The 21,950-nt window shown below is 43.3% G+C and overlaps 1 protein-coding gene across 1 annotated transcript in view; it reads left to right on the plus strand.

Moving 5' to 3' along the window:
• The window catches only part of LOC135234568 (basement membrane-specific heparan sulfate proteoglycan core protein-like), a 145,333-nt gene that overhangs the window by 69,645 nt on the left and 53,738 nt on the right, over nt 1-21,950 (plus strand). Inside the window, exons 31-50 of the mRNA XM_064299284.1 lie at nt 6,263-6,333; nt 6,755-6,822; nt 7,314-7,454; nt 8,570-8,761; nt 9,238-9,276; nt 10,017-10,121; nt 11,142-11,354; nt 11,486-11,557; nt 12,292-12,375; nt 13,989-14,081; nt 14,225-14,314; nt 14,803-15,033; nt 15,520-15,633; nt 15,983-16,110; nt 16,472-16,558; nt 16,658-16,716; nt 17,014-17,178; nt 17,565-17,675; nt 19,229-19,326; nt 20,289-20,469. Coding sequence (XP_064155354.1) covers nt 6,263-6,333; nt 6,755-6,822; nt 7,314-7,454; nt 8,570-8,761; nt 9,238-9,276; nt 10,017-10,121; nt 11,142-11,354; nt 11,486-11,557; nt 12,292-12,375; nt 13,989-14,081; nt 14,225-14,314; nt 14,803-15,033; nt 15,520-15,633; nt 15,983-16,110; nt 16,472-16,558; nt 16,658-16,716; nt 17,014-17,178; nt 17,565-17,675; nt 19,229-19,326; nt 20,289-20,469 — 2,342 coding nt within the window. The remainder of the gene's footprint in view (nt 1-6,262; nt 6,334-6,754; nt 6,823-7,313; nt 7,455-8,569; nt 8,762-9,237; nt 9,277-10,016; nt 10,122-11,141; nt 11,355-11,485; nt 11,558-12,291; nt 12,376-13,988; nt 14,082-14,224; nt 14,315-14,802; nt 15,034-15,519; nt 15,634-15,982; nt 16,111-16,471; nt 16,559-16,657; nt 16,717-17,013; nt 17,179-17,564; nt 17,676-19,228; nt 19,327-20,288; nt 20,470-21,950) is intronic.

The following is a 21,950-nucleotide window of genomic DNA, read 5'->3' on the forward strand; positions in this document are numbered from 1 at the left end:
TCTTGAAAATACCTTGCGCCTATCAACAGACTTTTTTTGGGCTGATTAAATATTGCTTGGTTTAGGCTGTTCAGGTTGTTTTCAGAATTTGCCCTGCAAGAATAATTTTACAAATAAGAAATTTCATAATGAGAGTTTGTCAGTTAATATTGTAAAATACTTCTGCTTTGAAAGCTTTTTAAAGGTGTTAATATTGACAGAAAATCTGTGTTGGTTTCTATTTGATGAAGCATCCTATTACGTAACGTGAAAAATATATGGAAATCAGATATTATGAAATATTTAGTCTGAATCGATGTTAATCATAGCAGGATTAGCACATTTCTGGAGATTGCTGGATATATGGAGCTTATGTTTGTGTCACTTGTTTTTGTTTGTTTGTTTTTTTTTGCTTGCTTTTTGATTAGTCCCACATGAGACACAAGTATTTATCTCTTAATGGTAATTGACTCGTTCTCTGCTGCTCTGTAGTAGCCAACTGTCAGCCAGTTAGTTTTATTAATTAGATTGTTTGTTTGGGTGCAAACAGACAGCAAATATAGCTGTCTGTGTCTTATTTAATTCAGCATTTTCCCACAAAAATGTATCCACTTTTCTTCCTTTACTGTAGCTTCAGTAGAAACTGTAGAACGTGCTCTGCATTCTATACCTGCTTTAGTAGTCCAAACTTGCAGAAACTGGTGGGTGCTGTGGTCGCTGTTTATGCCGGAGACATGTTTACATAAGCCTCTATTTGAGGCATAAACATTGCTATGCCGTTCCTTGAAATCCATTTGTCTGAATCTTTGCCGCTCGCTGAGCTTGCAAAGATGGTTGGTGACTGGGAAACAAACATGAAAGTGAAAAAATGAAGGAGAAAATGGAAGCTGAATTCGTGAGACATGGGTCTCCCTGATGATGTGTGCCTCTGACTCTCATTTTCCGCTCTTTGAACCGAAGTACCGCAGATGATTGCGAAGACGTGTTCCTGCAGGGAATTCTGCACGGTTCCCTCCCGTTTTCATGTGACGACGCAGAGCTTGACTTTGGCGGGGAGAGGGGCAAGAGCAGGCAAGAAGGGCGGTCTGACACACGCCATCAGGTGAAAAATTCTGCCATTAGCTCAGTGGAGGCAGAGACTTTGAACAATCTGTCCGTCAGCTCGCAGTCTGTAGCCACTCGCGGCCTGCCGCTAGGATGGCAGGCCAAGCCCACGGCTCATGCCGTAGAGTTCAGCTTGAACGGAGCTGCCCCCTTAGCCCCGCCCACTTACACACCCCGCCCCGAGGCTGGGCACAGCAGCTTCCAGTCCTTGCTTAGGTCATCCATGAGCAGCTTCAACCGACGCATTAGCATGCTGGAAAAGGGCAGTTCGGACATGAAGGAGAGCCTCCAGGCCCTGGGCTCAGAACAGGGCCTTCTCCATTCCCACGTGGAGAAGCTCACTGCCGCGCTATCCACCGTGCGGGAGCCAGACCACGTTTCACAGCTGAAGAAGGGCTACTTCGCCATGGAGACCAGGATGAGTCAGCTGGAGGATAAGGTGAAGGTCCTGATGGATGGCTTCTCCGAGATTGCGCGGGAAATCAGCAAGATAAAGCGAATGAGGCACAAACCTGAAAAACCTATGACCCATTTCACTCTTACAAAGCCAACTGTGGAACGGCAGGGGACTGTCAATTGGTCAATAAATAACAGCAGTGTGAAAGTGCCTCAACATGCCATAAGGACCAATAAACAGTTAAGCCAAATACAGTCAATGCATTCTGGGAAGACCTTGACGTCTACAGTGTACCAGTTGCTGCCTTCATCCCAAAAATTCGAGGCTCAGAAGAAAGAGTCAAAGGATCCATATACATTTGAGTTTTTTAAAGCTATCCAAACAAATATAAAAGCTCCTTACGGTTCTAGGATCAAAACACAACCCAATCTTTCCCTGAGCTCTCATGCCAAGGCAAATTCTGCGTCTCCTCCCACAGGGCTTGTTCTTATGAAAACGCCTTCCTCAGATCATCCCAACGCAAGACATGTTGCCAGAATGCCATCTCCCATGTCAGTCAGTCATCAGTTGGCCCCGCCTACCCAGAGAGTCCAGTCCTTTTCAGAACTCAAGCCCTATGAACTGCTGTTTACCTCCACACCACCGTACGCTACCTCTACAAGACAAACAAAAATGTCTGACTGGGACAAAACTGAAAATAATACCACTGAAAAGCCCACTGTTACAAAGAGGAAGAGTCCTAAGTCTAAAGTGCAGGACATTCTAAGACTACTTCACAGGGGTCATAAACGAAAGGAGAGGCAGAAACAGGATCATTCTGTCCAATCTATCCTTGGGAGGCTTGGCATTTATGTCAAAATGATTCAAAATTATTAATGACCTTTGCAGAAGAATTCCTTCACTCCTCTCCTGTAGATAGCAGCAGTTATGCATGGCCATAACAGACACTCCTCAAACACATTTTCTCTAAGGTTTAAGTCCAATTTTGAAGTGAACTTTTGAACTGGCTGGTGAACATGAAGACAGTTTTTCTTTTTCTTTGATTTATTGCTATTTTTTAAAGAGATCTTTACAGTACTCATTTTTACAGTACTAACAACTTCATTACAGTCCAGAACGATAAAGGATATGTAAATGGGATTGTTTTGTTTGATCCTTGTAGTCCTTTTGAAAACTATGCGAGATAACAGAAAAGAATCACTGCTTGATGTATTGACCAAAACCTGATTCTCTCTGGTGAGTAATTGCTTTCGAGGGAAGAATGTAAATTCATTGCTTGAGGGTTTCAGAAGCCAAAGACACTTATGACAGACACACACTTCTGAAGGTAGAACATTAAAAACTCATTATTCTTTCCATCCTTCATTCAGAAAGCCTACAATTTACTGTACATAGAGGTCAAGCTTTAGTGTTTGTGTGACACCTAAAGCAAAGGCTTCCAAACCGGGGGTTGATGAGCAGCGTCAACACAGGAAAAGACAATTAAATACTCTGCTAACGTCGTTGTAGTGATCATAGATACAACACTAATGCCCATGTGGTGTTAAATTACGTTGTTTTTTTGGACACAATTTCAGCCTTTGTGTTTGTTTTGATTGGCTCAATTTTAATTTTGTATTGAAGCATGTTTTACTTACAAAATCTAATGACCAGCTGGCCCTACAATGGCTGGGATAGGGCCATTATTTATTTTCTTTTCGTTGAAAGCAAGAAAATACACAACCAGCAGGTTATTATAAACTTCTCCCAAAATCTAAAATATCTTTCAAAGAAAGAAAGTGAACTCTCCCTTTAATGGTTGGTTACAGTGATGCAGTGTAGGGATCACAGGCTACATTACTGAGCTTTTCCATATCTGCCAAATTCAGGGAAGCTCATGTCATTTTGTTTTAAGTGTGTTACCATGGAACCAGTTGGCCAATCAGCTTAAGAGTTACAAGGGGAATTCCACTCCCTATCTTTATTTATATACAACTTGTTCCATTGCCTTTTTTAGTAGTTCAGTAACACCTGGAATGGAGTGAAGTTTTAGGAGGGGTATGGGTCATGCTTACATGGGCCAAATAGTTGATTATGATAGCTTTGATGACATGTCTAACAATAGTTGTCTAATAATGACATTGTCACTTAGTTCTATTTCAGTGGCAAAGCAGTCTGTGTTTAATGTTTAAGCTATTAAAGTGTAAAAAACTAATATAGCATTGAAGTTATGAATCCTTAATGTCAGCTTCATAGTCAACCTTGAATGCAACATTTCTCTTGAAACAGACTCATTTTGGCATTCATTTCAAATATAGGTTTGAGTTATGGAGATAGTATACTTTATGTATAGTGGATGAATATGTACAATATGCACATAGTTTTCACTTTACCTGAATTCTGAAGTTTTAATGTGTAAATACATCATACAGTGCGGACATGAGGCATGGGATATAAAACAAATTGTTTCAATATATATGTTTTGGATGTAGTCCACCAAGCACACTGTATAGGCTACTGATCCCCAGATAACACAAGCATACAGACTCTCACACTGGCACACACACACACACACACACACACACACAGAGTAAAGTTTTATGGGCCATTAATGTGGTATAATCAGGAATGGGTTGGGAGACTTCATGATGGGTATATGAGATGTCTAGCACGTTCAGAAGTGCTTGGAATGCTGCTGCTATTTTTAAGTAATAAACCAAATGCACTCAGCACATGTGAACTTTAGGTTATGTCGATAATTTCCTGAGCACTAGGACTATTTTGAATATGCTTGTTCAAGCAATACTGTAACACTAGACTGATTTCTTAATCAATGGTTATCTAATGCAAATTCCATTATGTAAGGGCATAAATAATGTTTTGTAATAAATAATTTATATTGACCTTGTGGTGAGTTTGATTAAATGCAATGTATAGATACATTCTCCATGTTGTAGTCACTATGCGAATGGCTGGACAGAATTTACAGATTTGCATTTCTGATGACTTTCCTTGCTTATATTGTGTTCCAAAACTCTGAAATCCTTAGAATTTGCAATTTGTCACTCTATGATGCAAAACATGTTTTGTTTTACTTCCACGTTGAGGTCTTGGCCCATTTGAGGCCTACCTTGACATGTGGTTTTCAGGCTAAGAATACTGTAAAAGCCTGTTTAATATTATCATATTCAACATCAAAATCTCATGAAATCCCAACCAAGTTATACCATTAAAGTTTCCCTCAGACAGCAGAAGGGCGTCCGGTGATCCAGGTAAGACTCACAGAAATGGCTGTGTTAGTCTCAGTTGGCTTTGCCAACACATCTCAGCTCTTGGCTCCTCTTGATGCGGGTGGGAAGCATTGAATCATAGCCTGCATTGGGGGCAACTGTCAGCGTGGCCACTGGTCCTCATCCATCTTCCTTGAAGCCATTTTCTGCAGGGAGTATCTTGACACACAATTGCCACGGCAATGCATTTCATGCCTAAATGTGTGCTGTGTTTCTGTGGAACCTTCTAGACCTAAGTGCTGAGTAGTTTAGGATAAAGCTTTTAAGAAAGTTTGAATGACCATCTCATATATGCAAAGTGTTTTGCCTTTTGGCTGCGCTTATCTGTTATTTCAAAGGCAACCTGAGATTCTGAGATTACTTGTATCCTTAAAGTATGTTTGTGAGAAGCAGCTCATGCATTTAAAAAAAAAAGTTTTATCTGTAATACTGTTTGCTTGGGACCCCTGTGCCATTTACAAATTTCCTTGTAGACGGTGCCTCAATTTTTTATGGAAAGTTTTTATTCTGCCAGTCCAACAGGATGTTACCACTTCTGCAAAAAATATATCTGTAACCTAATTTATTGAGTGTATTGGATTGAGATCCTTTTTTTTTTTTTTTTTTTTTTACAAGAGATTCCGGAAGGCCTGTATTTGTGTACTGGGGACAATTAATTTTTTTTATAAATTCAGTCTGACCTATAAGCCTGCTGGCAGATATGTTCTTGTCCAGCCAGCCAGTCAGCATTGTTTTCAGTCATTTGTAGATGATATGTGATTTCAAAAAGTATGCCTGAATTTGAACAAGGTCTGAACCATGTATGCAAGTGTGTTGCAAATGTTTCCTTATATTTTTTTAATTATTTGAAAATCTAACTGCATTGATTAACTATAAGCTTAGAATTTAATACCTCTATATATGCAAAGGTTTTTTTCAGGTTATGTGTTATTTAAAGGAACTGAGTCGTGAGGATACTTGTATCTTAAAAGTATGTTTGTGAGAAGCAGCTAATGCATTAATAAAAAAAAGTTTTTCTGTATACTGTTCTGGACCGTGCCATTACACCTTGTAGAGGCCACAATTTTTTATGAAATATTTTACTCTGAGTTCAAAATATACCACTTCTAAACAAAATACTGTAACCTTTTATAGTGTATTGATTAGATTTAGTATTAGCAGACACTTTTACCCAGAGCAACTTACAAAGCTTTGTACATTCAATTCATTTATACAAGTGGATATTTCAAGTTCAGTTCCTTGCTCAAGGGAACAGTAGCCTCACTTAGAAATTGAACCTGCAATCTCTGGATTATAGGCCCAAATTTCAAACACATTATACCGTACTCTGTGACTTTCTGTTCTCCTTATTAAATGATGCAGATCTGATACATCAGTCATGTTTTGTGTATATATTGGCTCAAAGTAATATGCATGTTTTAACTGACTGCATAAAGGTAACAGTAATGGCTGCAAGGCACACAGCAGAGAGAAACGTGCACGGTCCTAAAATGTCGGTTTCTTTTCATTTCAGATGTGCTGCTGGATACACGGGCAACCCTCAGTTTGGACAAGCATGTACCATTGGGAATAATGAACTCAACGGTAAGAGTCATGTGACGCTGGCTGCCCTTCAAAGATTATAATAATAAAAGGAATAAATAAGTGTTGCCTCTAGTCTAGCAGAGCTCCTAATTAAAATCACATTGAGCATATAATGTATAGTTTTCCCTCTGTCACTTACTGGGTAAAGCAAAATAAATATGATGACATATCGAGGGGACAGTGATACGGGTGGATTTGACCTTATGTAGTTTTTGTTAGTATGCCATAGCATCAAATCGGAATCATGACATCCCCATGGTGATTATCAAACTAAAGTACCATTTTCTTGTGAATTAGCCATACAGATTGTAAAACCATGAAATTCCCCAAGGGACTGAACTAAATGGAGGGGATGACAATAAATAATTGAAGGGTGCAGTGGAGTTTTAGAGTGTTCATTGTGACCCGTTTTTTTTTGCAGGGAACTGCGACAACTGTGACAGGAGAGGTACAGAGCGTTGTGGCAGCGGCGGATACTGCCATTGCAAGGTATACAGAAGCAGTCGGCCATCTTATGGCACTTCATCGCAGGTCACCATGGAATATAAACAACTAATACAGGAAAACTGAAAAACTAATACAGGTAGCTGAGACTGGAACTCCAGCTAAATAACATCTGAGATGAGATACAATTTACAATTCTGCTATTTTTATCCAGCAAAATGACTGACAGAAGGTGCATTTGACATGGGTAAAAAGCCACCACTGGAGCAAGACGTACGTAAAGCTACAGTCAAATAAGTGCCAACATAGAGATGCATGCCACACGGCTTGCAAAACAACGGGTACTTCACGTCAGTATCTGATAGGTTTATATTTGCCTGAGCTTTCTTGGTTTTCTGTATTGGTAACCTGAGCCTCTGTCGCTGGAAGTGAAGGCTGAATGAATAGAAGAGAATTTCAAGCAGGGCTAGGTACGATCGCGTAGGATGACCCGAGGCCCTGTTTGACCCCCGCGGTTCCGTGTTGTCCTTCGGCAGGCTCACGTGGAGGGGCCTGCCTGCAGGAGCTGCAGGCCGGGTCATTTCCACCTGAGCGCCGACCTCGACGACGGCTGCCTGGCCTGCTTCTGCATGGGGGTCACCCAGCAGTGCACCAGCTCCAACTACTACAGAGACACGGTGAGGCCCGGAACTTTCTCCCAAACAACACCCCCCGAGACCAAGTCTGCCTTCATGTGCTGTGCCTGCCCTTCAACTACGGCCATGTCTGTGTGTGCTGTGTGTCTTACAGTGTTTGTGTGTCAGTTTCCCATTTGGTGTGCTGTAGCCCTGCATTAATTATCCAGTTCTGAGTAGCCACAGTGCCTGTATGTTTATGTTTTTTAGCTTTCAATCAGCGGCCATTTCGGGCCTAAGAAAACCAATCAGTTTGCCTCCTTTACCGGCCAAAACGTTAATCAGTGCAACACACCAGAAACTCAAAAACCAAAAACCAGTCAACACTGTGGCCCTGAAGGATTTGAGTCTGATATCCCTGCCCTAAGGGCATAGATAAAGTTGTATTGTTCTGAGTTCTCATATTATTGCAAACAAAAAGGGCTCAGTACTCAAACCGCAGTTTATGGTTATAAGTTGTGTGTGTGCTGGTTTTTGTTATAGCCCTTCTCTTGGTAAGGTCAAATTCAGATCCTTGAAAACAAGGGTTTAATTTCTTCCATACTGTAATTTCTAATGCATTGCAGGTTTGCAAACAAATACATTTAATCCTGAACAAATGTTAAAACTTTTTTGGTTGAATTGGGCCATCCTGTTGCAGTTTGTGGAAGGTCCCTATGGTCTGGTACTAGATCCAGTGCCAGTGCCGACTGTGGCACAAGGAGACAGTTAGCTCTGGTTTTGCCCAGGGGTGGGAGAGTTTCTGTCGGCCAGGATAATATTTTTCCTTGCACATCATCGACCACCGCTGATTGATCGGGTGCTTGCAAAGCTGTCTTACTCTGACTCATGCCTGTGTGAGTTTGACTTGCAAACTGCAGTCTGATAAGAAGTGCAGTTTTTGGTGGAAAGCATGCCCTTGTCTGGGCTTTCCGATGGTTGTTGCAGTAGTGAGCACTTTTAAATACATTTCAGAATTTTAAATTGAGTGGAATTAATGGTTGATCAAATGTTTTCTTAAGTCTTTTAAATTGCATTCCTCCCACATTCTAAATTCTGTAGAAAGGTATGCAGAATTGCACTTTGTAAGTTTATTGGCTGAATAAGGACTCGTGAACATGCTCCACTTTCTGCGGCAGGTGTACTCCGTTTTCTCCCCGGGGAACTTCCAGGACATGGCGCTTGTGAACCGGCAGCGCACCAACCGCATCACCACCGGCTTCACCGTGGAAGTGTCCACCGACGGCACCCAGCTCTCCTTCAGCAACTTCGGCAACCTGGACCAGGAAGCCCATTACTGGCAACTGCCTGACGCCTTCAGAGGAGACAAGGTATAGTGCTGAGCATTGGGCCCACCCCCTGTTTGGCCCACCCATGGGATAAGTCACATGACTCGCTGTTCCAGCTTAGCTTCTCCTCTCTTCTCCTTCTTCCTTCCTCCCAAAGCCTTCTCCCCCCTCTTAAATGCAAGCTCTGCTTCCTTTGCTAAACAAAATCTTGATTTCTCAACTCTATGCTTCTCATAAGAAAGGGTTTACTTTATATGCTATATGTTGCAAAAAACATCCTGTGGTATTTCCTGTTGTGGTTACAGTTTTATTTTTTTCCCCCATCAAATGGGGAGACATCATGGAGCAGCCCTGTCATATCATAGGCGGATGCAGGATTGGTGCTTGATTTGGATTGGTTGTGGCCGTCAGGTGGCACATGCCTCAGTCTTCCTTTTTTATTTTTTTGGCAGAGAAAGGATTCGCTTTCAGAATCTCACATTCTGTTACATTATTTTCTGTCTTCTGTCCACTTTTAGAGGGAAGCTTTCTATGCTCGTATGAGGCGAGAGCACAAGGTAAAGCAGGCTGCTGTGTTCTGCTGTGACACTGACCATATCAATCACTCTGACTTTGACTCACTGACTCTCTGACTCTCACTCTGAAGGGTGAGACTTACTTTCGTGCACATAAAATATTCTAAACTCCTCAGTCAGAAATCCCTGCAGTCAGAAGCAGTCAATCCAGATTATGTTTGCTGTTGCTGGGTTTAAGCTTATTTGAGGTTTTCAGTCAAATTACATTTCAAATTAAAAACTGCGTGAGGAATGCAAAAGTGCTGTAGACATCTCTGAACAAATACATACAATCCTACCAGTCACAAACATGCAGATGAACAAGCATGTACTTCATCTGACTAATAACAAATCTGAGAGGCTGAGAAGCACAGTTTACTATTAATCGTTTCTTTCTGGTCTCGTCTCAGTGAAGTGGTATACCCATAGTTTAAGAAACACTGTTGTAGATTATATACTCAAAATAATGTAAAACCACTCAGAGCAATACATGTCCTGCACGACCAAAATCTTTGAGTAAGGTGAGATCACCAGTGCTTTCAGAATGACCAGTCAGGCCTGGTTCCTTAGCATGGGAACCCAATGCTGCCGAATAACAGCTCGCTGTTCTGAGCATGTGCGAGTCTTTCGGGTTTCTCGATGCGTTTCCTCAGCTTCTTTACGCGTTCAAATGCGGTTTGATGAGAAAAAAGACTGGTGTGTAGCTAAGGGTTACAGGGACCTTGCTTTGTTCACGAAACCAGAAAGACTCCCCTTGGACAGAGGAGCAACTGAGGAAGGACGACTCCGTTTGGATGTTAATGGATTCCGCGGGGAAAGAAAACTCCAGGTCCAAACGAGCCGCCAAGGTATCCGCGGGCTCTGGAAGTCCCCACCACCCTGCCTGCTCGCTGGCAGGCCTCCAGCCCGCTGGCAGGCCTCCCCCACTATGTGTAGTTTGCAACTAATGGGTTGTTTTGTTTTTTTCCAAGTGACACAAATATGTTTCCAATTATGGACTACATCTGGCTGTGAGGTGCCTAGAGAAAAACAAAACATTCATAAAAATAATGCGTAGAGATATACATATACCGATAATAAATAAATGATAAGGTCATTTAGTTGCTTTCATCGTCTGACATGACTGAATATCTACAAGCTTGTGCAAAATATAGAATTTTTTTTTTTTTACTGGCACACTCATGCATGACCAGGAGCACACAGACACACACACAAAGATGTGCACTCCTGTCAGATACTGAGAGAACACCCTACAAATTTACTAGTACATAGTATATTTTTATTGCAAAAGTAGTTTCTATTGCAGTCTAGCAACTGTCTCTATATACGAGTCAGTTTGTTAATAGTAAGTCAAAACATGAGCTAAAACATCCCGACACCACGTTGCATTTAGGGAAACAACCCATTTAATATAGAATACAAGTGTGATGGCATGTAGTAACCACAGCATGTGAACTCTGCATTTTCAGAAGGTAACAAACTAGTTACATGTCCTCGGCAGGCTTATGTAATGCATTCAGGAGGAATGGATTGTGTGCGGTGTGTTCTTTCATCTGGAGCAGCATGTTGTTTTCGTCAGTCCAGATTTGTGGCTCGAGGTCAGCGCCTCAGTAAACCGACCCCCTGCACGCGAGGTTGACTGTACATTTCACGTATTCCCATTCTGAGATGTCGTTCAGCAAAATCTTCCAGAATGTACTGAGTAGATTCTGGTATCTCCTTGCCTTGGGTAGGGAAGTTACCCAGCATGCCTCCTTGCCTCACCCCCGTACGTCGAGTCCCGCATGGTGTGCCTTCCCGAGTTGCCTCCTTTTTTGGTGACGCCCCCCCCGCAGTCAGTTTGTCTCCTCTGCCCCTCCCTCATCCAGTCCTCTGCCGAAATTCAGAAGCTTGACGACGAAATCTGGGCTCTCATTTCCAACTTCTCCAAAGAGCCCTCCCCTTCCCGCCCCAATCCAATCCCTTCCTCCGCGTCCTCCGCCCTTCTCCCTCCTCCACCTGGTCTCTCCTTCTCCTCCGGCCGCCCCGCAGGGTCTTACTCGGCCGCCCCCGCCTACTCCTCCCGGCACGCGAGACCCCAGGTACCCAATATCATCTGACGCGTGACGTCGATTTTCTCCGTTCATACACTGCAGTTAATGACGCTGAGGTATCACGAGCTGTGTGGCTGACGGGCTTTTGCTTCTGTTTGGCCCTTTGCGGGCATTGACAGACCAGGCCTCAGGCTCAGCAGGCCCCGAACGTTGTGAGTCTGCGTGGCGCCAGACCGGGCTCCGCCGGAAAGGTAGTCCCTGGCAACAGCACACCCCCGCCCTCCACGGCATCGGGAAAAATGCCACCCGGCGGTTAAAACGCCTCGGCTGTTTGACAGATTCTTTCGGAGTATGCTGTAACTGTTTGTCATCGCTGTCTGAATCGTAAATAACGCTTCATTTTCGGGATCTGAAAGATTTTCAATGGATCGAGCCCTTGGGAGACAGCTACAGCTAAGACAGATTTCTGGTTTGGCCTGGGGGCCATTTTCCAAAGGAATGCATGCAGTGATCACACTTACGTTCAAGCTGTGTTCTACAGGCTGTATAAATCAAGTGTTGAAGGGGTCTGGCGAACAGACTATGAGGCTGGGTCTGTGGTATGTGCCAGATCCAATCTTGGCCTTTACTTTTATATTTAAAGCCATGTTTTTATTTTCGGTTTTGCACGTGGTGCGACAATTCAGTAAAGCGGTTTATTTGAGGTTAGTTATGTGGATCTTGTCTGTTTTAAGAGAAGATTGCACATCCAGCCTTGTTTAGTTCAGATGCCTGTAAGATGCCTGTAAGACATCAAGCATTTTGATCTACGCTTGACACCTCTGTTTTTAACTTGACAGAAATAGGCACAGTCCACTTTGCAAACGTGAACCCTTTCTGTAGCGTGTTTCTCTGCCATCGCCCTCTCAGCTTTGCTCCTCTGCCTTGCTGTTTCTCCTCTTCTCCCTCCCTCCCTCTCTCACACCTCTCCTTCCCTCTGCTGCAGTACGCTTTGGTCTACAAAGGTTTCAGCTTGCACCCAGAGGATGTCCTGTTCTGGCAGCTCCCGCCCCAGTTCAGAGGGGATAAGGTAACTGGACGAACCAAGCTGGGACCCTCCTGGGTCCCAGAGACGCTAACGCGGTTCCACCCAAACTGACCGCAGGGGGTGTGGCCGGTACCAAACACTGCTGCCTACCGATGTTGGAGAACCTCATGTGTTTATGCTTAGCCGGTCATCTATCAAGGTGGAGAATTAGCAGTTAGCATTTTAGCAGGGGCCTAAGCCTGTGTGATCCTGCGGAGCTTAGTGGGGTCCCAGCCAGGCTTATGCAGTTTGTCAGGGTACCTGAACCCTTTTTGGAGTTTTTGGGATAAATTTCAAGTTTTTGATGTTCTCGTTATTCTTATATTATAGAATTCAGACCTGCCAACCTGCACGCATTTTGTGTACCAACCACGCAATTCTTGGTCAAAATACGCAGGTATGAAATGCTGAAACTACGCAAAAAAAAATATATTATTGTAATTTAATTACGGAAAACAATCAAATAATACAAAACAATACCGTACATTTATTTGGTATTTAAACTACATCCCTCGGATTGAACCATATGCTAAGACCTTGTGGTTCTGTAACCCCTCCCCGACCCACTCAACATCTACTGATACGCAGTGGTACTTTATTATCCACCGAGGCGTAACGCTGCATTGCTGAGGTAAAATGGGAAGTGGGGAGTAATAACCAAGCACAAAAATGTGACCGTAATGTTAACATATAAAACGTGAAAACATGTTCGGTAACTTTATGAGATGATGCATTTCAAGGAGTATATCGTAATGAGATAAATTTGTGTATATAGTTAGCCGTAGTAGTAGCTCGCATACGATTTAGCCTCGTTAGGAGACGTGCGAATAACTGATGGAGTAATTTAGCTGCAGTAACTCAAACGCTACGGAGACTCCGCGTTCAAACTTTGAATCGCGCACGCTCTGTTGGAGTAAAGTGACCATTGCAAAGGTGTTTGACTATAGACTGCTAACGTAGCAAATAATTCCTATTATTGCAGCCAGTCACCCGACCAGCCTTGCAGTTAGAAAATAATCATGACGTCAAATGACGAGGATACTAACAAGGAGAGAGAGAGCAGCAGGCCTACTAAAAAGAAGCGAGTCCATGCCCCCCAGAAGTTTCTCGCAAAATATCAGGAGCAATGGTCGTGCCTCTGCCCCTCAAAACGTCCAAAACTAGAATTATGAAGAAAGGCTTGTGTGTGCGTGTGTGCGTGCAGAGCGAAGTGGTGCGAAAGCATGTGAACTAAGCGTTACGCTGACTATTGTGGTACTCAAAATATTTTCCTAAGGTTGGCAGGTCTGTAGAATTTGTGCAGGTGTTGGTGTAAGAATTAAATGTTTACCTCTTAATCACATTTCACAGCCAACAAAGCAGGAATGTTGCTGAGCCCAGGCAAGTCGAGGTCCTCGTATCATTTGGATTTAGCCCAAATGCCTTTCAAACTAGTTCTGCTGAAAAAGTCTCATCCAGGCTTCAAATGCTTTAACCATTGAGTTCCCTTGAGAGGATCATTCAACTTAAACATTTCCCACGGCCCCTCTGGCTTTGTTCTCCATAGGTCTTGCGAGGACAATGTGATTGGCTCGGGGTTGTGCCTTATTGTGACTCCGCCCTCTTCTGTCTTGTAGGTGGGCTCCTATGGCGGTACTCTGAAATATACTGTCGCCTACGTGGCAGGCCATAGGGGAACGCCCATCGAAGACGCCGATGTCCAGCTGATCGTGAGTATGGTTTGGGGTGTGCAGTACTTAGCTTTCCCAAATGTCAAATTCCACAGTGGCATGCAGTAATCCAGTGACAGTTCTCAAGAATGTTTTCGTTGGGTTCCGTAATCCTGTTTTTTTTCCTTTTTTTTGTCTTTCAGGGTAACGACATCACCCTAGTTTCTCGCCAGACATGGCACAGGAGTCAGGGTACACGAGAGTCTCGTCAGTTTGAAGTGGTTTTCAAAGAGGTGAGTGTACCCTTTTTAGATTTGGGCAAGACCCTCCAAATGATCCCTTTTGAGCTATTAGTTTTTGCTAGCATGCATTTTCAGTCTCTCAGGCTTAACTCTAACTCTTCTAATTGATTTTTTTACATTTTTACTGTCTGTGTGTTTACTGTTTCTGGTGTCATATACGCAATACTGTAGTATGGAGTAAGTATTAGAAGTTGCTGTTTTAATCATTATAGAAATGCTCTACCCATGTGCCCAGACCTCAAACGTGGCTCCTTGTTTAGATGTCCCTTCACAGTGTGTCCATGGTGATGTGGTATTAGGGGGTCAAAATAGCACAAGAGATTGGAAACTGGTCTTGCAACTCAGAGTTTGCAGGTTTGCGATAGACGATGGATGTAAAAAAATCTTAAGTATCTGTTAGAGAGTATCTGTAAATCTCCTCATTTTAAATGGTCAGTTGTGGCTTAAATGGCGGTGCTTCTCTCTCCTCCGCGATGTAGAAAAACTGGCGTCGCCCGGACGGGATGCCGGCCACCAGGGAGCACCTGATGATGGTGCTGGCCGATCTGGACGACGTGCTGATCCGCGCCTCCTACTACACGGATATGCTCTCGGCTAGCATCTCCGACATCCGCATGGAGGTGGCCGTGCCCAACTACAGTGGCCTGGCCCAGGCCCTGGAGGTCGAGCAGTGCCGCTGCCCTCCTGGGTACCAGGGCTTGTCCTGCCAGGTGATGCCCGCACTCCTCCGCGTTCCCCTCCGCCGCAGGCCAGGCGAAACGGAGGTGGAAAGTCCACAGGGGTCAGAAAGTGAAAGTCCCGCCATGCGTTTCTTCCATCCGTGAACTCAGCCAGCTGAATTCACTAATTAGTTCTACTTCCTGGCTGAAGATTTGTGCTCATTTGCAAATTCAGGTGATTGGAACAAAGTACTGATGAGGACTTTCTGAACCTGGATTTTACACCTCTGGTCCTAAATCAATCAGAATCAAAACACTGCCGCTTCTATAGCATGCGATGGCCATCTTCTTCAGTGTCAATTATTCACCATTGTTGGGAATATCAACATTTATTAATAAATCAAAATATTTATTTATTATATAAAAGCAGCATAAAATCTATTTAATCTATATATAGTTTTTAGTTTGTAATACTGTCGTACGTAGTCCACACACGTCTGCATCATGTGACCTCTGACCCCTGTGCTGTGTTGGTAGGACTGCGCCCCAGGGTACAGCCGCACTGGAGGGGGTCTGTACCTGGGCCACTGTGAGCTGTGTGAGTGCAACGGTCACTCGGATTCCTGCCATCCCGAGACTGGCGTCTGCACGGTAGGCGCCCCGTCCGAATCCTGCCTGCCTGTGGCGGCAGAGCTCCTCTTTTGGCACTGTACCACTCATTAAGTTCAGGAGTAGAGACCACCAGTCAAATTTGAAGGCAGTCTTTATAGTAATAATGGCTATAAAGGTTTTGGGGGGTTTACCCATTCAAGACTTCAACTGACTGATTCCGCTAAAGATAATGTCCTTATTTAATCAAACAGGTTATTAATTCAGCAGTGCGGTCTCCTGATGAGCAGACGGAGACCGTGGTGGTTTCTGAACTCACCCAACCATCTTCCACTTCTGTGCCAAATGGGGTTAACTGGGGTTAACCTCGCTCTCATCTCCTTGCCTCCAGAACTGCCTCCACAACACCATGGGGGGGCTGTGTGAGCAGTGTGCCTCTGGCTATTTTGGGGACCCCACTGCCGGGACCCCCGAGGACTGCCAGCCCTGCGCCTGTCCGCACATGGACCCTGACTATCAGTGAGCAACACCCCCTAATCTTAACACATCCATATTAGTCCTCAAACATATGATGGAAAAGACTTTGGAACCCATTTAATTTTCCATTATATGTGGTACGTATTTATTTCTAAGCTTACACCCTTAACCTGTGCAGCTAAAACATGTTACATTTGTACATATCCATTCATCTCTACAGCTGGATGTTTACTGAATTAGTTCAGGTTGAGTAAAGCAAAAATCGTGGTCCACCAAGACCCAAACGTGCGATCTTTCGCCATACCTGCTCCTGAAGTGTTACAACACGGGCCAACCACGTACCTATGAGGGGACACATGTCCTTAAATCGGGAGAAATGAAGTGAACGTGTCTGTTTTTCCAGGTTCTCTCCGACCTGCGAGAGCACAGGAAATGGAGGATACCAGTGCACTGCCTGCCTACCTGGTTACACCGGCCAGACCTGCGAACGGTAAGACCACCTCCTCCTCCTCCTCAGACGTTTGAGGACAAGGTTGAAGTGTCATCTCGGTGCTTCCTCTTGACGTGTTTGTGCTTCTCTCCCCCACAGCTGTGCTGAGGGGTATGAGGGAGACCCCCAGAGGAAGGTCAGGTGCCGCCCCAAAAACAGTGAGTATCATACCTGCATTCGCCCAGTGCAGACAAGTTGGAGATTCTCAAGTGGTTTTCAGATATGAAGGGAATTTTGGTGGCAAGTGGGTCTTGAAATATCAGATTTGGTATTCTTCTACAGGTACATGACTAACTTTTACTGAAAATGAATGTGATTCTAAATAATCCACTTTCAGCATATTTTACATTTATCGCCTGTCATGATGCCATGTTGAAAGTCTGATGGAACTTTATGCTGATCGAGCGAATCTATGTGTGTGATTCTCCTGGTGTTTGTGCCCTGTCCCGTTACAGACGCAGCCTCCCTGGTAGTGAAGGTGCACCCCGAGCGGGTTCTGGTGTCCCAGGGCACCCCCGTGACGCTCAGATGCCAGGTGACCGGCTCCCCACCCCACTACTTCTACTGGTCCCGGGAGGACAGGCAGCCAGTGTCCAGCCACGCTGACAGACGCAGACAAGGTACACGGCCCCTCCCACCCCACTGTAGCCCTACACACACATCTCTGGCCCCTCCCAGCATGGCTTGGATGTGGGCGTGACTTTTGGGAAGTTACAGCCAGGGTTTGGTGAAAATACAATAAAATGCGTACACAAAAGTGAACCAACTTAGCAAGGCAGGTTTTACCCTGATGTTAACCACACCTACAACTTTCTGGTAATGAGTCCAACTCCCAAACTGCTACATTACATCATATTGCAGGCTTTTAGCAGATGCCCTTATCCAGAGCAACTTGCACAACTTTCTCATTTTTACATAGTGGGAATCGAACCTGCAACCAAGGCCAGTTAAATAACCTGACTTTGCATCCAGTAAGTTCTGACTCTGTCCACTCCTCCTCTTGCAGGTGAGGAATTGTATTTCCCCTCCATCGAGCCCAGCGACGCCGGTGTCTACATCTGCACCTGCCGAGACCTGCGCAGCACCAACACCAGCCGCGCCGAGATCGTCGTCACCAGTAAGTAAGGGGCGGGGCTAACGCACAGAAAGCGAAAGGCTTCCGTGCATTTGAGCCAATGACGTGGTGTATTGTCAGATGTACTGAGACGGAAATGTGCTTCTTAAACGCTTAATGTTTGTTCATTTGCCATTCATCCAGTCTGATTTACATACAGTTGGCTCCACTGCCTCTCAGGGGGAAAAAGTTATGGAGAGAGAGGAGCAGTGTTGAGTGATGAAAAGAACACAATTGTCTTGCGTTCCAGGTTGCTATAATCGGTATTCTCGAATGATTTCTGAAAATATAGGTAAGATTGACATCTCCATGTCTACAAAACTTTAGCTGAACAAATTTACAGTGGAAAGCTGCTCTTTTTAAAAATGAATGGCATGATAGATTCAAAGCATGACAATCCCAAATGATTGTATGATTGATCAAATAAAAAGATTTCTATTGAGCCCAGATCAATGTTAAAATGGTTGTACTGGGAAGAATCGACATGATCCACTGATTTTAAAAAAAGGTGATCATTGAACACAAAAGACACTGCTTCTTAGGTCTTCATAACTGGGTAATTACAAATGATAGACTGAAGAATGGCTATTCAAAATAAAGGTAAGACAATTCCGTCAATTGACACTTGACCTTACATATCTGTCAAAATGCAATAATTAATACAAAATATGCCTCCTTATGATATTCACGCAAAGCTGAACATTTTTTTATAGCAAATTATATATACGGTGAAATATTTATGGGGGCTAAGTATAAAAAATGCTGTTGCTTCTATATGGTGAAACCAAAATGTATTAAAATACCTTTTAATAAAATAGTTTGATTGCAAATATAAAATTGTGGAGTACAGAGCCAAATCAAGAAAAAGTATGTTTTTCTCCAAAACATTATGGAGCTCTCTGTAAATAGATTAGGAATTATTAAAAAAGAAATAGTCCAGGCCTTACTGTAGGAATTTCAAAGATCAGAGAGATCTTTTCTGTCAGACATTTATGTAAGAAAATGCATATAATATGCAGAAACCATTAATATAAAGACTCAAGGTGAGGGTTCCCACTGAAGACCTCTGTCATTTCCATTGAATGATTAATTGTAAAAAATGTACAAGAATGAATAATGGCTTGCATTTTACACAGTATATTATATTTCTAAAACCTCCATGAAGCGTATATCATGTCTTCATTACCACAGCCTAACATAAATCACTTGCAGGAATTTTAGTTAGAGGGTTGCCTTTATGGCAGTTGACATCTTGTGTCATGTCACATTTGAGAATAGAATTTTTCATAACACACTGTGTCAGCCTTCATAATTGCTTGCATTTATGAAGATGTTAATGCAGCACATGAAGGCGTTAAACATGATGTGTGTGAATTTCATTACAGTGCTTATTTTGAAGTGTGACCGAAAAGCTGTAAACATAAATAAACATCATATCAGTCAGTGGTGGGCGTTTGAAGCGTCTGTCATTTTCTCAAGGCATAGCTTACATAACCCAGCCTTTTTATACATCGAGGATAAAATATACTGAGCTCCTGTTCTGTGCTTTTCACCAGCGGTTTCTAAGCCCATTGAGGTCACCGTCGAGGAGCCCAAAGCACAGAGCGTGACTGTCGGATCTGCGGTCAGCTTCATCTGCACCGCTAAGAGCAAGGTACGGTCTCAGAGGGCCTGTGTTCAGTGGTCACTGGGTTTAAAGGTCACGTGCTGCTTCATGCTTCATATTCACCAGAAAAACGACTGGATTACTGAAAGTAGATGAGAAGCATACATTGTTACCTGTGCCAGCTAAAATTTCTTAAACACAGTACTTAAATATCAGTTTTAAACAGACAGGTATGTCCGAATGCTGAGTAACATGCCCAGAGTTCCAACACCAGACGGCAGTCTGAGAATAAAATTCATGATAATTGACCCAAAGTTCCTTATACGCCTTGATGATCCATCTACATTGGGCTGTCACATTCAAGTCCTGCACTGTCTGCAGGTTTATTTTAAATTAGCAGCCCATTTAATAAGCCCTAGAAACAAGGTATGTGCACTATCTAGCCAGTCATAATGACTTGGGCAACTACACCAGGGCTGCCCAACTCTGCTCCTGGAGATCTACCATCCTGTCTGCTTTCATTTCACCCCTAATTTGGCTCATCTGATTCCACTAATTAGCAGCTCAATGAGATCTCTAGTTGTTGAATGAGGTGTGCTTTACTAGGGTTGGAGTGAAAACCTACAGGACTGTAGATTTCCAAGAACAGCGTAGAATAGCCCTGACCTTAATGCTGAAACATGTCAAGCACCTGAAGTCAAGGCACTCTTCCAGTACTTGGGTATGACATCCCTGATCTAAATGGAGAACACAAATGTTGGGGTCAATCCAGGAAATGGCTTGAAATTCACTCCCATGATGTTGTATGACAACATTTATGCTCTTGAAAACGGTTGAATTGGTTGAATTCAAATTTAAAACGGTAGAATATTTTTACCTTGTTTCCAGATTCACTGGACGTGTAACAGGTCGGTTACCCACTGGACTCATTTTGCTTGAACAGTTGCCTTTCCACGCTTGGTTTGATCACATTTTATTTGGGTCTTCCCCCAACCACCCCTCCCTTCCAGTCGCCTGCTTATACCCTTGTCTGGACCCGTCAAGGCAACAGAAAGTTGCCCCACCGGGCCATGGACTTCAACGGAATTCTCACCATCCAGAACGTTCAGCCAGAGGATGCGGGAGTCTACGTCTGCACAGGCTCCAACATGTTTGCCATGGATGAGGGCACAGCCGTACTGTATGTCCCAGGTTTGTGATCCCCCCATCAGGCATCCATCATCGTCCACCCACCCCCCTGTCCCCACCCCCTTCCCCCCGTCCCCCCTGACCCACCCAGTGCATGGACCCCTGGTCTACATACCCTCTGTGTCGGCTAAGCTAACCCTTTTGCCAAAACATAACACCTCCTTTTATATTCTTCCATCTGTGCAGTCTTGTCTGTTGGTCTTGGTTTTTCCTCTAACTGCTTGGCTGTCTGTAAAACCTTTACTTTTGCATGTCCAGAAACAGGGAAGGACAGTGTTAGGTGGGACTTTGTTATAAAATATTTTATTTATATTTTATTATAAATATTTTATTTAAAATATATCTTATTATGAGATATTGTAAAATGATTCCTCATACTTCTTCAAATTCAAGCTTAATCTCAGAGGTTGTGAGTGTTGTTTCTATGAGGTACATTACGTAAAGTCTCAAAATATGTTCAGCGCTTCACAGAAAGCTCATTCTCGTAAAGAAAAAGGATTACACCTTTGTAGCGATGGGGGTCTGTCCGCTAATACGGTGATATTGAGTAGCTATAAATGACTGGGTTTTAAGACTCAGGTCGACATGTACTGTGGTAAGATCATATCTAGTTTCAAGTGTGATTCCATTTTACTAATATACATGTTAAATGTGGAAGTATAATTGATAACTATTAGAAAGTAGTGTTGGAATAATCAGCTCTTTTATAATGTTTATTTTTAAAATTGAAGCCAGATTAATGTAAGGGGTTTGTCGGCCATGCACAGTGCAGAACATAACCACTAAAGTACTGTAAATTTTGTTAAATCTTGGATATGTTTACACTGAATTGTATATTATTAAATATATAATGCTAAGCTAACTGTATACCCTTTGGTATATTCTGAAAACAGTTGGATGATGTATCTCACTAGTTTTATGCTAATCAGAAATCTGATTTAAATCGAGCTAAATCTAGCTGTTTTAGGGCTTTATAGATCAGGTTCATAACTTGTTCTGAATTCTTGTTTGCTTTGTTTGAGGGCCTTAGAAAAAAACGGGCATACTTAATTACTACTACTACGAGTACTGCATACCACAGAACTGGTTTCCTAGAAGGGGCTCAGTTAGCTTCTAAACTTGAATGGCCTTTTGAAGACCCTGCCATAGCATTCCAAACAACTGTTATTCACCACATAGCCTGTAGAAGAGGCTTTGACCTTATTTCAAGAGAAATACATTCAATGGTTTTCTTGAACGTTTCTAACTTAAGAGACGATGTCATCTGTTTGGTTTCACCTGAGAGGAGCTGCATGGTTCGCTGACAGTGGCTCAATGATCTGTAATCCAACAACACTGTAAAGAGATACAGGCGGTGACTTGCGTCGCGTTGTGTCTCCTAGCGTAGGTTGGTGCTCGTGTGTGCTGTCTGCATCCTTGGGTTGTCTCGGTCGGTTGGTGGTGGTTTCGGTCAGCTTTCGGGCCCTCGTTTTCCAAGTTTCCGT

Source organism: Anguilla rostrata, chromosome 11, assembly GCF_018555375.3.
Source record: "Anguilla rostrata isolate EN2019 chromosome 11, ASM1855537v3, whole genome shotgun sequence".
In the NCBI taxonomy this organism is placed as follows: Eukaryota; Metazoa; Chordata; class Actinopteri; order Anguilliformes; family Anguillidae; genus Anguilla; species Anguilla rostrata.